Raw genomic sequence first — 17175 nt, forward strand, 5'->3', positions numbered from 1 at the left:
AGCACTCCCTCTCCCACTAATGCATCTGCTTTCACTTCAGTGTACCAACTATGTAAACAGGATGACAGTTTAAAAATAATCATATTGTGAGTCATTATTGTTTTGCTCATTCGTTGCTCATTATGACTTTGCTCACCCTTGCATGTTTAATGACCGTCTTTTGGCTGATTGAATGCGTTCCTTGTCCTCTGTATTGTCTATTCATGATCCTGAAGCCCCTCCTGACAAGCTCTTAACCTAGAGTTCATCTCATAAAGACAGTTGGGTCATTTCACGCCAACTCAGCCACCCATGTACATGACACCTCTCAGATTTTGCTGAAAAGCGGTGAATATATGCCTTATGTTACCAAACAAAGGAATCTGAAGTTTCAGGTCAATATCTCAAACGGTTTGCCTGTGGCGTCCATTTGAATTTCGGGTTCCACGGCCCTAATTGACACATTGGAATTTCATCTCTCATTTCATCTTTTGCCATTTTTGGAAGCCCATAATGTCTGTTCGAATAGAGGTAGAGGGCTGGAAACTGGTGTGGTAGTTCATTGTAGCCTGCACTACACAATTTTGGAGGCAGAATCAACATTCCTTACTGTTTGGGTGAGAGTTGGGTCACCAAAGTCCTAAAAAATGTTGACTGCATGTGTGAATTTTCACTTTTTGGGTGGCCCTAGCACCACAATTAATGATCAGATTTATTCTAAAAAGGATTATTTGTTATATGTGGGAACTTTGCTCTTGCCAAAATGAATTTGAAGGGTATGGTACCACTGGGGTTTCATGGGGGTCCAAAAACCCTCTCCGGCAGATGTGACTCTTTTGGAACCCCATAGTTGGACCCCCAAATGACCATGTGGGCACTTGATGATCCTAATGGGATTTATACCAGATAAAGATACATATTTGTTCTTTCTTTTAATCAAATAAAAAGTTTGACTATGAAGCTCCATAATATGAATTTTATTCTTCATAATGCACCATTTTGGACATTGTTTCCAGAAGTCTGGAATGTAGATCAGGGAGAATTTAGTGATGATAAAGCATGAAAATAGTGGAAATAACTTAGTATTATGCTCAGTGATGGCAAACAATTAAATACTGAGACTGTCACGGATTAACCCATTAGGAGAAAGGAGAAATGCTCTTTCACTTCCACTCAATATTAATACTCAGTCAGACAGACCATATGAGGAGTAGCATTTCATATTTAGAGCTGTTTATGTGTGTCAGAAGGGGTTTCTCTGGGCGTAGCTGAAGATAAGCCAGGGTTTACCTGGGATATTATCCAGCAGCTTCTGCTGGGCCCTCTCCTTGGTCTCGCGGCGTTCCGAGTCGGAGCGAGCCTCAGCACGGGGCGCCAGCTTCCCGTTGGGCCAGAAGGCGTCCCGGAAAATGTTGATGTAGTAAACAAGCATCTGCTCACTGAAGATCCAGTTCACCGTGTCTCTGATCTGCCTGCAGAGTGGGCCAGGAGGGGGAGAGAGAGAGGGAGAGTCAGAGAGAGAGAGAGAGAGGGAGTCAGAGAGAGAGAGAGAGAGAGAGAGAGAGAGAGAGAGGAAAAGAGAGAGAGAGACAAGAAGAGAAAAAAAAGGCAAAGAGCAACACAGAAAGAGGCTATGGAGTGTGACATCACACAACAGTAATGTAATTCAACATAAGCTGTGTGCTGACTTTCCATTTTGAACGTGTTCACATGTGTCTGAAAGAATCAAATGGTGTCACTTCTAATAGATATTTAAATCCAGCGAGGGTTAGAGCTGGTACAATGGAGAACTGAATCCAGGTGGCTTGTGACATGTTTCTTCTGCGACAGGCACTTAAACGGTCATGTACATTTAGTGTTAAGTACCAGTATGGTGCAGAGAAGAATGGTGCAGAGAAGAAGACACTGAAACACACTGGTCTATGGACATCTGTGAATTTCACTTAAGGAGGACTCTAACAGCAAAACAACATGAACCAGGCAGCTAGCATGTAATCCAGAATTTTCAAAAACAATAATTGCCATGATTAGGCAGGTTCAGGACAAAAGTCAACATGACTTCTACCAAAAGTACATAAAGGCAAGGAAAAATAACAGCATCTTGTCTTGTGACACATGAATGTACCTGGTGTTTCAATGAAGGTGTTGTCTGAATGAAACTGCCCTGTTTGAACCCCTCCCTCGGAAGCAGCAAACAAGCAGCAGGTTTCTCTATTCCACATTGATCAGTGCAGCCACACACAGCCTGGCCATTAGCTAGTGGCAGATCAAAGAAGCACAACTAGGCTGCTCTAAGAAGCACAATTAGGCTGCTCTAAGAAGCACAACTAGGCTGCTCTACCAAGATCATAATGAACAGTTGCTTGAAAGACACAACACAATCCCCAAGGGCACCCTGAATATGAAACGTGATTGGCTTGTGTAATTGTTATGTGAAACGTGATTGGCTTGTGTAATTGTTATGTGAAACGTGATTGGCTTGTGCTATTGTTATGTGAAAGGTGATTGGCTTGTGTTAGGGTTAGAGAGAACGCAGTTGCTCAGGCAGTGAGGGTGCAAATCATCCTCATCACCAAACAAACCCATCAACGCCCACTCTCTGGGACACTTGGGACAAGGGCCAATAATGTCCAGCTATTAGAAAGCTGACAACATTCAAAAAGAAGAGGTTCTGATGTGGTGTGTGTGTGTGTGTGTGTGTGTGTGTGTATGTGTGTGTGAATGTGTGTGTGTAAATTTGTGTGAATGTGTGTGTGTAAATGTGTGTGTGTGAGAGAGAGAGTGAGTGTGTGTGAGAGTGTACGTGAAAGTGTGTGTGTGTGTGTGTGTGTTATAATTGGGTTTAAGTATATGTTAAGTGTGTGTGTGTAATGTGTGTGTGTAAATTTGTGTGAATGTGTGTGTGTAAATTTGTGTGAATGTGTGTGTGTAAATTTGTGTGAATGTGTGTGTGTAAATTTGTGTGAATGTGTGTGTGTAAATTTGTGTGAATGTGTGTGTGTAAATTTGTGTGAATGTGTGTGTGTAAATTTGTGTGAATGTGTGTGTGTAAATTTGTGTGAATGTGTGTGTGTAAATTTGTGTGAATGTGTGTGTGTAAATTTGTGTGAATGTGTGTGTGTAAATTTGTGTGAATGTGTGTGTGTAAATTTGTGTGAATGTGTGTGTGTAAATTTGTGTGAATGTGTGTGTGTAAATTTGTGTGAATGTGTGTGTGTAAATTTGTGTGAATGTGTGTGTGTAAATTTGTGTGAATGTGTGTGTGTAAATTTGTGTGAATGTGTGTGTGTAAATTTGTGTGAATGTGTGTGTGTAAATTTGTGTGAATGTGTGTGTGTAAATTTGTGTGAATGTGTGTGTGTAAATTTGTGTGAATGTGTGTGTGTAAATTTGTGTGAATGTGTGTGTGTAAATTTGTGTGAATGTGTGTGTGTAAATTTGTGTGAATGTGTGTGTGTAAATTTGTGTGAATGTGTGTGTGTAAATTTGTGTGAATGTGTGTGTGTAAATTTGTGTGAATGTGTGTGTGTAAATTTGTGTGAATGTGTGTGTGTAAATTTGTGTGAATGTGTGTGTGTAAATTTGTGTGAATGTGTGTGTGTAAATTTGTGTGAATGTGTGTGTGTAAATTTGTGTGAATGTGTGTGTGTAAATTTGTGTGAATGTGTGTGTGTAAATTTGTGTGAATGTGTGTGTGTAAATTTGTGTGAATGTGTGTGTGTAAATTTGTGTGAATGTGTGTGTGTAAATTTGTGTGAATGTGTGTGTGTAAATTTGTGTGAATGTGTGTGTGTAAATTTGTGTGAATGTGTGTGTGTAAATTTGTGTGAATGTGTGTGTGTAAATTTGTGTGAATGTGTGTGTGTAAATTTGTGTGAATGTGTGTGTGTAAATTTGTGTGAATGTGTGTGTGTAAATTTGTGTGAATGTGTGTGTGTAAATTTGTGTGAATGTGTGTGTGTAAATTTGTGTGAATGTGTGTGTGTAAATTTGTGTGAATGTGTGTGTGTAAATTTGTGTGAATGTGTGTGTGTAAATTTGTGTGAATGTGTGTGTGTAAATTTGTGTGAATGTGTGTGTGTAAATGTGTGTGTGTGTGTGTGTGTGTGTGTGCGTGCGCGTGTGTGTGTGTGTGTATGTGTGTGTGAATGTGTGTGTGTAAATTTGTGTGAATGTGTGTGTGTAAATTTGTGTGAATGTGTGTGTATTACCACTTTCATTCATTTCTGCAGACTACTTCATCATGACTTGCACAAAGCAAGAAACGCTGGAACTTACTTGTTGATGGTCCGTCCAAATGTGACTTGAACTAGTGCAATTAGTGTCTTCCGTACCCATTTGAACACTGTGAGACACAGAGAAGAGGGGAGGGTAAGTGTACAGCCTATAGCATTGACACCACACAAGACCAATCCTCCCATTCCACTCATCTAACCCACCCAACACATCTAGCACACCCAACACATCTAACACACCCAACACATCTAACCAACCCAACACATCTTACACACCCAACACATCTAACCAACCCAAAACATCTAACACACCCAACCAACCCAAAACATCTAACACACCCAACCAACCCAAAACATCTAACACACCCAACCCACCCAAAACATCTAATCCACCCAACACATCTAACCCACCCAACACACTTAACCCAACCCAACACATCTAACCCACTTAACCCAACACACCTAACCCAACCCAACACATCTAACCCACCCAACACACTTAACCCAACACACCTAACCCAACCCAACACACCTAACCCAACCCAACACATCTAACCCACCCAACACACTTAACCCAACACACCTAACCCAACCCAACACACCTAACCCAATACACCTAACCCAACACACCTAACCCAACACACCTAACCCAACACACCTAACCCAACCCAACACACCTAACATGAATGTGTTTTCTTTTCTTCCCTCCCTCTTCTCCAACCACTATCTCCTTCAGGTACACTTTGACTAGCCCTTACACTTGTGCACTTTCCTCCTCTGGTAGTAGTGCTTATTGCCTTAGTGCACTGCTAGTGCAGTGCTTTGCACTGTATGTATGCTTGAATGTTGTAAGTCACTTTGGATAAAAAGCTAGATGCTAAATGAATACATCTAAATGTGAAGTCTCTAGGATGGAACTCCCAACCTTCCGTTGTTCTATTCTAGAACCCCATAGCTGTGGTCAGACAGCTGCACAACAGCACAGTCCCAAAGACCCTTTTATTTCATTCACTTCCACTCAGCTCACAGCTGAAATACACTCAAAAGGCCCTACAGTCATTTCCTGTCTATTAGCCGCATTATATATAATTCGCAGAACAGTGTTTTATGTAAGTTAAAAGAAACAAAACCATATTAATACCATGTTAACTGCCCCCATTTGCAAAATCGATGCATAAGCTGCGGCTAATACCGGTAGTTGGGAAATTGCGGTATGGTATCCAATCCTCATCCAATTTCAATTTTCTACTTAATATCACTTATAGAGTGGCAAAACATTACACATGTCTCATGGCGCTTTACACATGCAGAACAGACACATTACACACGTCTCATCCCCCTACTCCACATGCAGAACAGGCTTGTCTTAACACCCTCAGGTGGCCCAGCTCCAGGCATGACTGTGTCCCTCTGTCCAGAGAGGAGACACACAGAGGTCCTGCTGTGGGCGAACACTACAGCTGAGCATCTGCATGCTCAATGGCCTGGCCTGTTGTGGCGTCCCATACCCCTATAGTGTGGGCAGCCAAGAGTGTGCCACTGAGTCACTACAGAAAAGCGTGTATATATTTTGCTCTGTAATGTAAGGCCCTGTTATATTTCTGACTTTTCTGAACATATTCAAAAGGCAGAGTTCATGCTGTAGTATTCCTGTAGTGTTAAACGGTTTTGAGCTGCTCTGCTGGGATGTCTTCAGTGTGACTAAGAAGCTGCAGACGAGCAACAGGTTGCACAGGTCTATATCCATCAGCACCTCTGAACCAAGACTGATGCCAAATATCAAAATATTTGGCATATGCTGTCGTATGCTGCCGTATGCTGTCGCCAGCATACGGCAACAACTAGTATGACCAGTTGGACTTGACACTAAGCAACTGAAGAAAACAGGTATGTGACTGACTGAGTGCTGTCCATGTTGCTCAGCACTTTTAATGACATATTGAGCCCCTTCAGAGGCACAAAAAGCGGTTTACTTTGTCTTTGGGTTTCTGCCCCCAAATGGTAGCTGTAAAGCTGCCTAGCCATTCTCGCCAGTAGCATGACCGCTAAATTAATGTTGCACAGATATTTCTTTCCTTTTTAGTCATTGTTCTGATGCGGATAGAGCTGAGAGCCCTCTAACAACATGTCTCTAGGCTGACCCATGCCAGAGCCGAGAGCCCTCTAACAACATGTCTCTAGGCTGACCCATGCCAGAGCCGAGAGCCCTCTAACAACATGGCTGTAGGCTGACCCATGCCAGAGTTCTCTAGGCTGACCCATGCCAGAGTTCTCTAGGCTGACCCATGCCAGAGTTCTCCTTTAAGCTGATGCTACATGAGGCAACTTATTGAGCAGTGCTGCTGGGCAATGTGCCACAGTATTGTTGTTCGGATACATTCCCATTGAAATCCGTCGTAAAAAAAATTATGCAGTACTTCAATCATCAGTAGGCAAATTATGTGGTTGCCCAACAACATTGCTCAAAAAGTTGCCCCAATGATCATCACCTTTAGTCTGCCAATTTACATGTGCCATATTTAATAACCCTAACAACAGCATACCAAACTCTATTTCCAAAACAACTGTACTGTATATCCTGTTACCAGTGACTTTGCAACTATTTCCAAGTAGTACTGAGTCACTCAGGTAACTCAAGCTTGTGGAAATAGGAGGCTGATGAAGGACATGCTTTGGTTTTGAACTTCCTGTTCACATACCTGAGCATTACTAAATTGTTCCTATCTGTGTATACCAGAAACCAACAGCCTAGTAGACAAAGTTATGCACAAGGAAGGGGAAAAAGTCTCATTACAACACCCCTACTTCTGTTTGTCTGTGCAAGTGGTGAAACCGTCTGCTGAGAAACCCCTGAAAGGAGTTCAAGTAAATTTCCTGGAGAGTCTATCAATGAGAATCAATGGGAGCGTAATGAGGCTGTGTGTGGGGGACTGACGCGTAATGGAATGACCAGCGGTAACGTTACGGAGCGCCGAGGGGGGGGGGGGGGGCTGACGCTGGGAGGAATAAGGACGGAACGCTGTGGAGAAAGAGAGGAGGAAAGACACTGCTCGTGCAGGAGCGCCATGGAGAAAGAGAGGAGGAAGGTGGCTCGCTGAAGTCAATGGATGTGCACAACCACCTTACAACAGTTTGATGCAAATCAAGCTATACAGGGGCGCATGAGTGCATAGTACATAGCATACTTGCTAACCCAGACACACACACAGACGCACACACACGTACGCATGTACACATCCAGATACAGACATAGACAGAGGCTTCTGATATGCATAATTATGCATGAGGAAAGTAGCCCGCAACCCCTGACACACTTAAATACACACTCAAACACACACACACACAGAACCCCCCCACACACATATACACACTCAAACACACACACACACACACACAAGCATACACACGCACACACACACGTACGCATATACACACCCAGATACAGACATAGATACAGGCTTCTGATATGCATAATTATGCATGAGGAAAGCAGCCTGCAACAACTTGACACACTCAAACACACACTCACTCACACACACACACTCACACACACACACACACGCGCGCACATGCATACGCACACGCACACGCACACGCACAATCCTCTGTGCCATGTGAGCTGCATCACAAGTGCCACTCACTGCCCCTGAGTTCGAAGATCTCTCCGATGAGCATAAAGCATGGCTCGGCGAGGGCGTCTTTCTTCCCGTCGGCCTCGTCGCCGTAGTCCCAGAGGTCACTGTCGTCCTCCGCCTCCTCCTGATGGCACAGGAAATGAGCCTCATGAATCTGTCCCACCCTGGGTCTTAGAGGACGGCTACGCTTGTTTCTTTCTTTGCCTGGGTGAGTCATACCCCAACATAAATAGCTGGCTATCTACGCCGTGATGCTGCTTTCAGTGTGAAGGAGCAGTAGTCAATGTACACTGGTACTGGTACCTTGGCCTGTTTAGCAGCAGAGGGCTTCAGATGCACTTAGTCTAGAGCTAATAAGCTGAAGCTTAAAAATATATATAAATATATATATATATACACACACACACACCGGTCTTTAAAAGAAGGCATTTATAGCTCCCACACACACACACACACACACAGCAAGGTAAAAACAGGGAAATAGTCAGATAGTGTAACAGGTAAATGATTTTATGTGTCTGCTTGTTTTTATCCAGATATGTGTGTGTGTGTGTGTGTGTGTGTGTGTGTGTGTGTGTGTGTGTGTGTGTCTGGGGGAGGTCTCTCACCTCCTGATGGGAGAAGAAGTCGCCAGGCAGCCTCTCCAGGAAAGAGGCCAGTGAGAAGGAGGACTTCTTCTGGATGTCCATGACCTTGAGGTGCTCGGGGGAGGGGCTGAGGAAGGCGTACAGCGCCTCGCTCTGGCACATGCGCTCGTCCATCAGCATCTTCTGCAGGACAACACCACACACCAACCAAAGGTCTAAGGTCATCCAACCACCTGCTTTCTTTCCCATCAAGGCAACCCATGTGTGATGTGTATACCACCACACAATGAGGGTGATTGACATCTAGCCAAGATGGGTGCTACGAATCCTGCTACTGGAGAGACTGAAAGAGTCATTAGGTCTATATGAGAGTAATCAGTCAAGTGAAAAGGCCACAGGGGATGTGGACTTTGCTGTCTTGGCCCGACAACATCTGACCAGATGGATATTGAGCCTGCTGACTCCATGCCTTGGCTGAAAATGTAGCAATTAACAAAAAGTAGTAATTTAGCTACTTCCTCGTCTGTTTTATTGCATTGTTTTTATTGGTGGTGTGTTTACATTCCCCCCAGATCTGGTTTTTACAGCCTCATTTATTATCAACATTTCCACGTCAATCTCATTTTACAGCTTGTTTTGCAAGCCATTCACTTCTTAATAGAACCCTGTCTGACACCAACATGTATAAAAAACATTGGGATGACAAAACAAACACATTTCGCTAAAGCCTGCAGCCTTCATAAAATAAAGGTATTCAAGTGCTCAAATCGAGCTAAAATTTCCCCCTTAGGAAATATCAAACATGCTCACGCTTCAAGGCACTTTCCCTTCAAATCACCATAAAATAACAGGTTTTGACAACACAAATCTGGCCATATTCTGTCAAAACAAAGACCAAATGTGCCAATATTCAAATGCTGGTTGGTAGTAGGAACATCTAGCTAAAACAATCCCCTCAAGGACACCAAACCTCTCCTGCTTCAATGCTCTCACACTTCAAACCATCACAAAATGACAAGCTTTAGCAATAAAAACCAAGTTACATTTCACCAAAAAACAAAGACAGAAATGTGGTCCAATGTCCAGCCACCAGTCTCCACTGAGCCTCAGCAGGCTGATGCCCCTCCCCTGCTAGACTACAGGCTGCGGCTGGCAGCTGGCGGACTAAAAAGCCCGGCTTTTTCATTTTCAATCTGTGTAGCGGGTGCCATCTTGCAGACACCCTTCAGCTAAAAAAGGGCACCTGTGCAGCCTTTTGTTGTCATGTATGAGAACATGTGGCCTAGGGCCGGGGGGGCATACAAGGCACCAGACATGAAATGAAAAAAAACGCCACCAAAAGACTGATGATGGTGTATGTGTTGGCCCTCCAGGGAGAGAAAGAAAAAAACATACAGTAACTGAGGGAGAGATGACATTACATTACAGACGCCGCTACCTAATTCATCCACTTCCTTTTCTGTACTGGGGCTACATCCCCGGGGTCGAGAAACCACAGACATTTTCAGAAAAGGGTTTTAGGTGTTTCGAATTGGGGAAGAGATCATGGCATGCAGTCAGTGTCTCACCTGTAAGAAGGCGTTGAGCTGGTTTTTGGATTTCTCAAGGAATTTTTGGTCGATGGATTTGAATGGCAGTTTACTCAGCGACGGCAGCTGGACCTTCTTCAAAGAGGGGAAACACTGAAAGAGAAATTAGGGGAAGAGAGCAAGGGACAGATGGAAATAGAAAAACATATTTGAAAAAGTGAGCAAAAGAATCCACATTACAAATCTGTCTGCTGTGGCGTGCCATCTTTAGTGATGGATCTGTCTGTGGTGGTGTGCCATCTTTAGTGATGTATCTGCACATATGCGGCTCAACTGATGAGTCATGCTCGCTCCCTTGGCCGTCACGGTATGCGGCGCTGAGAGAAAGTGCATCAGATCTCAGTGGCATTTTAATGCACCAGACTACTGACGGTGTGTATCTGCACATCTGGTAGGTGGAGGTGGTGGTGAAGGGGAGGGTATTAGGACAGAAAAACACATCATAAAGAAAAAGTGTACACCTGACGAAGACCAACATTGGTCGAAACGTTGTGTAATAAATCACTTCGGGAGCAGCAGCAACAGCGTGCGGGTACTTTTTTCTTTATTTCACGGATCTACTTTACCCTGCACCTGTACTAAGTTAGATGTGCGACGTGCACCTTCTGCTACTTTAGAATAACACGTCCTCATCTGTATTCATAGACATTCATCGGACATTCATCACCATTACCAAGTTGCACCACACTGACGTCCTAGGCATAAAAAAAAAAAAGTTTTGGTTCCTGTTGGTTGTCAGTTGAGGCCATGGGTCGGTAGGGATTTTTTTTTTTCCCAGTGGCAGTAAGGGATAGGTAGAAAATCAGTCCCTCCAGGATTTCACAAGGTTTTTTGAGACTGTTACGACCTAAAATGCCTGGATGGAAGTTGCGGTGTTTTTAGCTGTTTCTTGTGGAGAAATTGCGGGAGGAAGTGAAAATTGCAAAAATAGTTGCGATTTGTTTTTTAAAAATTTAGGGCAATTAAGGTTAGTAAGACCAAAATCACACTGATAATCTTGATGCTTATTAAAAAAGGATAATCAAAGATAAACAGTAAGGATTACAGAAAATCAAAGTAGGCCTACTTTATTTGTGAAAATGCTTTGACTGAGGTAATTCACAAAGCAGTATAACCTTTTGTAGAACTGTCCAAAAAGACGGTCACCTAAAGAGATGGCATCATGTCATATGTTTCAATACATTCATATATTTTGTAATTCATATTAAGTTCATATCTTTTTAATAATTCATAGTCTGTGGCCTGCATAATTACTAATAGTCAAGTAAGTATCTAGTAATTTCATATTGATTTAAACTATTTGACTACACTTCTGTTTAATGTCATTACATTGGTGGTGTACGTCTAATTGACTGCCTGCCCCTTTAAAAGACGTGGAGAGTAGCCTAATTACATTTCTGAGTGGATTGGAAGGCTTGCATCTCACTGTGTTCGGCTACGAGTGTAAATCACTTTTTTTGCATAGTGCATTACGATATGTGGATGCAATTGGGAATGTCTTATATGTCATTAGTTATGTTAATAAATGTTAAAAAAAACAACTCGAACGAAATCATTCTTGGATTATAGAAGAGGTAAATGTCTTGCAATTTTATTAATTTCTATGATTTTGGTAGCACTACTCAAACTAAGCCCACAAGCTAGCAAACATGACATAAGCTAAAAGGACATATCCAGGTAAACGTTTGCCAATGGGTTGCATAGCCTACTCAAATGTCAGTAAACCAAGTAGGCCTTAATTAACTTACTTTCATAGCCTAGGTAGGTTAGCAACACCAGGTTGAGAGATGCAAGTAAGCAGATCATTAACGTTAGCCTTCTATTTATTGTCATCAAACTGTAGAGGAACCAACACTTAGGGCAGTCTTTGGTGTCATATGCAGAAGGTGCAGAAGTAAGTGTGCCATCTGTCTCAATATTCGCTTGAGGGACTGTTGTGGTAGGTGAAATTTCACGGTGAAACTAATGATGAGTGGTCAAATTTATGAAAAAGTTAAGTGTGTTTGGACAAAATTGAAAGTGCCTGGTAAGTGACTAAAACAATCGCCGTGAACAGCTGTGCATAGGCTACTTTGTAAAAGAGAGAATACGCCATCCCTATACATAGCAAGGGGTAATTAATGTAATTATAGTTAAGCCTTTTATTTGTGGATTTATTTAATGTATTTAGTGTTATTTCTTCCCCAAGCTCATAAAATAAATTTGGGTCGCACATAAATTGACAGGGTCGGTCGGAAACCGGAACCCAAGAATTTTTTTTTTATGCCCTATTATGCGTCTGACCAAATGTTGTTTGGGTGCTGCAGTATCCATGGACACCATGTTGATAGTTTTACATGCCCCTACTCTGCCCACTGAGGTGAACGGAATCACAGAAACAGGAAGTGATCTCACTCGCGGGGCGGGGGGTGTTCTGTACGTGTGTTACCTCGGTGAGCTTCCTGTGGAGGGCCTGGAATTCTGGGAGCTTCCTGGTGACGGTCCAGCGGTTGCTCTTGGTGTCCTCGCCCTCAGGCAGGCTAACGGCCACCGAGTAGAAGGGCACCTGTTCTCCGTTCTCCTCAGACGCCTGCAGAGCGCGCGCGCACACACACACACACACACACACACACACACACACACACACACACACACACACACACACACACACACACACACACACACACAGGGATGAGTCCAGTACAGCCGGGGAGGGGAGAGAGGGACACTCACACAAGTAGGTTTGTTCATCTCGGATGCATTTGCATAGGGGCAGCCGTGGCCTACTGGTTAGGGCTTTGGGCTTGAAACCGAAGGGTTGCTGGTTCGATCCCCGACCAGTAAGAACAATGTGGGCGGGGGAAGTGGTTGAGCTCTCTCATACAGTACCCACATCCACTGCTGAAGTGCCCTGGCCTTGAGCAAGGCACAAGGCACCTAACCCCTCACTGCTCCCTGCGCGCCACTGTAGCAGGCAGCTCACTGCTGTGGGTTAGTGTGTGCTTCACCTCACTGTGTGCTCTGTATGTTCACTAATTCACCAATAGGATAAATGCAGAGACCTTGTATAGTACACTTGGCCTAGAAACCTGATTTACGAAGACCCAAAACTTCTGAAGGTACCTCCTCTGCTAACAAGCCCAACACTTCCCATGCACTCCTTCCACAACCACTCTCTTGGCCTTTGACTACACTTAAACTAGTACTGAAAGCTTGAGTCGCCTGGTCATAGTATTGATTGATGTCATACTAATAGCTACCTAAGGCATTGTAGCTTGGATGTTATTTCTCATTTTTGTAAATGGCTTTAGATAAAAGCATTTTCTAAATGAATCAATATAAAGCAAATGTATTTTTTGTCTGCCATGTCTTTGCATTCTGTTTGCAAACACTGTGTTCACTTCAAATTGTCCTGCCAATAAAACATTGAATTTTGAATGAGACAGACAGAGTGTGGGGGAGTGTAGAGAGATTGTACAAACAGAGAGAGTGAAAAGAGAGTGCACAAAAGATAGATAGAGAGAGAGAGAGAGAGAGAGAGAGAGAGAGGGAGGGAGGGAGGGGAGGGAGGGGAGGGAGAGAGAAAAGAAAGAGGACAAGCAGGATGGTAGATTACGGGCAGAGACGGGCATTTAAGATCCACACTGCCCTACCAATTTGGCTGTAATGACTGCTGAAGAGGGCAAACAGCCAACCTGTCTGACTTGCACAAAGAGCCTATATGCTCTAACCCACGGCATGCTTTAAATCTCTAATAGACCAGCACAGGAACTCATGACGACATGAGTATGTGAACGATGTAGCATCGCTGTCATAGTGACTATTGAAAGCGTCAGTCTTATAACTACATTGTTAGACAGCCTATCGAAAAATAAGCTGCTTTATAATGATGCTGGTTTGCAACAACAGTGACAAAAGCTTGAATAAACGGTACGGTACATAATTTAAAAGAATGTGTACCCTTTGATTTTAACTCTGGAATAACCCGTACTCAAATAGAATTCCTAATCAACATGCCATTAGTCATCTAAAAGGAATGTTAGGACAGTTGTAATAACAATTATGAAAACATGACGACCCAAAATGCCAATTAAGGCAAAACAAAAGAGCTATGAACATGAACGATTGCACCCTTTGACTATTTAGTGGTCAATTAAACAAACAATGGCCCAATCACAACTCATCTGAGAGGCTTTGTCACGCTGCAGGCGAATAGGGAAATGGAACACACATGCTTTGGCTTTATCAGTGTTCCAGTGAACAGAAATGGATTACAATATTAATATAACCCAAATGAGCCAGACACCATTGATAGCGAGCTTTTTACAGACTCAGACCTCAGACTCTTATCACGTCTGGCTGAAGTTTCAGTTCACCTCAAGGACACACATGTCCTTCCTTTAGACAGCAAGGAGCTTCAGAAAATACTACAAAATACTATGAAAACGCTAGTGCTAAACCACTTTCTACGTTATCACAGAAGCAGCATTCTGATCTTTTCTTCATAAATGGCTCAGCAGCTTGTATAACAGGGGTGAGGAGGTGAGGGAGTGGGGGTGAGGGAGTGGGGAGGACAGGGAGTGAGGAGGAGAGGAGGTGAGGAGGAGAGGAGGAGAGGAGGAGAGGGAATGAGGGAGTGAGGAGGTGAGGGAGTGAGGGAGTAGGGAGTGGAGGTGAGAGGGTGAGGGAGTGAGGAGGTGAGGAGGAGAGGGAGTGAGGGAGTAGGGAGTGGAGGTGAGAGGATGAGGAGGTGAGGGAGTAGGGAGTGGAGGTGAGAGGATGAGGAGGTGAGGGAGTAGGGAGTGGAGGTGAGAGGGTGAGGAGGTTCACCTCGGCAGCGCTGACGACAGCCCTCCACGTGCCCAGGTTCTCACACCACAGGTCTGTGCGTGAGATGTGCAACTGCAGGTCGCTGTGCTCCTTCTCCATGGCCCCGATCTCCTCCTTCAGCTTCAACACAATCTGAGACGAACACACACACACACAATTTGAATAATTTATAAAACATCCTGACAAACGGCATCGTCTCCAGGCACACAGACCAGACCCCACCAGTGCAAGTTAAGGGACATACCAAGGGCAAAGCAAAACTCCCCTTTAACAGGAAAAAGCTTCCCTAAAACCCCAGCTCATATCCATTGTTTCCACTGTTTTTGTCCACTGTTGTTTTTAATTCGATGGCAGTTCTCAGACCAGGGTTTTGCGTGTGTTTGTGTGTGTGTGTGTGTGTGTGTGTGTGTGTGTGTGTGTGTGTGTGTGTGTGTGTGTGTGTGTGCGTGCGTATGTGACAAAGGGGGCTCTGCTGAGGGAGAAGACAAATGGCTTGCGTGGCATAGGTACAGGGCTCCACTGTCCCTGAACACTGAGAGAAGGCCATAAATAGCACCGGGGCCAAGGGTTGGGGAGGGGTCACATTGAGTAATGGGTCCTTGTGTCCAAAGGCCATTAGCCAGGCTGAATGAAAAGCTTCCTTCACAGAGATCCTTTCATTGTGAAAATGTGCTGTTAACCCTTAGAACCCGATTGACGCAAAGTGCGTCAAAAAACACACCTTTTTTTCTCTGTTACATTGCTCCGGAACTGTTCGTCGCAGCGAGATGAAACCTTTATGCGAGATGAAACCTTCTATGACAGAGCAGAAGTGGGGCTTTCCAACGAGACTACACACTTGTCTGTACAATCAAGTATGAAAATTTAAAAAAATCATGAAATTAAATCAAATTGCATCATATTTACAGTCTATAGTTCTCCGAGTTCACCTGCGTACCCATTACTCTCGTTTGAATTACTCGCGAACCTGTGATCGCATAGATATGGCAAGCATATCAGATGAAAGAGGAGACAAAGGGCTATTCATTGGTACCATGTCGATCCTTCTGGCTTATAAAAACAGACAAAGTGACTGCAAAATGCATGCAAGTCGAGCTACCAGCTTGCAGTGGTGAGATACATGTCAAAATATAAGACTTTTTATAATACGCTTTTTGTATTTTTATTATTTAAAAATCAAAATGAAATCAATGCAAGTATTAATACATTAAATTGTGGCAGATTTGGGTAGCCTAGACTCTGCTGAAAAAAAAACACTTACAATGGCACTTACAATGACCAGGATAAATCCTTCTAACTAAAGGTAGTGAAAATGCCCAACAGTCTAGGGTTCTAAGGGTTAATGCAATCAAATCCTGAAGTTTGTTATTTCCAGAAAGAACAGAGCACAGAAGACAAGAAGGATGCTTCCTGAATGAAACTTATTCCTGCAAATGTCCAGACACTTAACACACTTAACATCAATTAGCATCAAACAGCTTCAACCAGTACCACATACCAGTACCACCTGATGGAGGTCCAGTAAACTCTCAACTTCTGGTCATTTATCCTGTAAAACCATACAGCAACCACACCAATCTCTGTGATCATCAGTTTTTGGTTTCAAACCAACTCTGAGTGCCAGGCAGCTGGTCGTAATGGCGACGCACCTTTTTGTCTGGCTTTGGTGCGTTCTGGATGGAGCCGAGGGCCTGGCGCTTGTACTCCAGCTTGTCGTAGAGCTGCCGCAGCTTGTTGGCGGCGTAGTTGGCCTGCTCGTTGATGCCCTTGCTGCCCTCGTCCAGCCCCTCCTCCGTGCCCTCCATGGCCTGGCTCTGGCAAAGTCACGGGCAAAGTCACACAAAGCACTCAGCACATTGAGTGAAAAAGCACTTCTGACAGGAGGCTATTAGTGATGGGTTTGGTATGGAATACAAAAATCACAACAGCAGCAACTGTGCCAACTCATATCCTTGCTCCATCTAACATTTTATGTACATTGTAGCATTATGCTTACAAAAGGCAATGAAATACTTATATAAATAAGAAATAAGAAAATGAATGATTCAAGTTTTCTCCATGCTAACCAATTAACATGAAAAGGAAAACTATTGCAACTCCTAAACCAGGCTCTTAAAAAACAGGATCTCTGTGTGTTTAGCTGAAGCTCAGTACATGAGAGTGAGCTGGCATTTAAACACATCACACTGCACTGTCTCGCCCCCTGGCCACAGCAACCTAAGCGGGAGAGTTCATGGCGCATGTTTGTCTACAGGGGGCGCTACTCACGCTATCGTCCTTGTCCTCGCTGCTGGACTGGGAGCTGCTGCGCTGCTCCTCGCGGCGGATCAGCCGCTCGTAG

At 43.8% G+C, this 17175-nt stretch overlaps 1 protein-coding gene across 1 annotated transcript in view; it reads right to left on the bottom strand.

The window, feature by feature from the left end:
- snx25 (sorting nexin 25) overlaps positions 1–17175 on the bottom strand; it is a 54656-nt gene that overhangs the window by 2947 nt on the left and 34534 nt on the right. Inside the window, exons 9-17 of the mRNA XM_048232115.1 lie at positions 17103–17175; positions 16484–16648; positions 14835–14966; positions 12454–12594; positions 10005–10118; positions 8458–8619; positions 7856–7973; positions 4258–4324; positions 1270–1451 (exon numbers count right to left, since the gene is read on the bottom strand). The exon at positions 17103–17175 is cut by the window's right edge and continues 203 nt beyond it. Coding sequence (XP_048088072.1) covers positions 1270–1451; positions 4258–4324; positions 7856–7973; positions 8458–8619; positions 10005–10118; positions 12454–12594; positions 14835–14966; positions 16484–16648; positions 17103–17175 — 1154 coding nt within the window. The remainder of the gene's footprint in view (positions 1–1269; positions 1452–4257; positions 4325–7855; positions 7974–8457; positions 8620–10004; positions 10119–12453; positions 12595–14834; positions 14967–16483; positions 16649–17102) is intronic.

Source organism: Alosa alosa, chromosome 21, assembly GCF_017589495.1.
Source record: "Alosa alosa isolate M-15738 ecotype Scorff River chromosome 21, AALO_Geno_1.1, whole genome shotgun sequence".
Taxonomy (NCBI): domain Eukaryota; kingdom Metazoa; phylum Chordata; class Actinopteri; order Clupeiformes; family Clupeidae; genus Alosa; species Alosa alosa.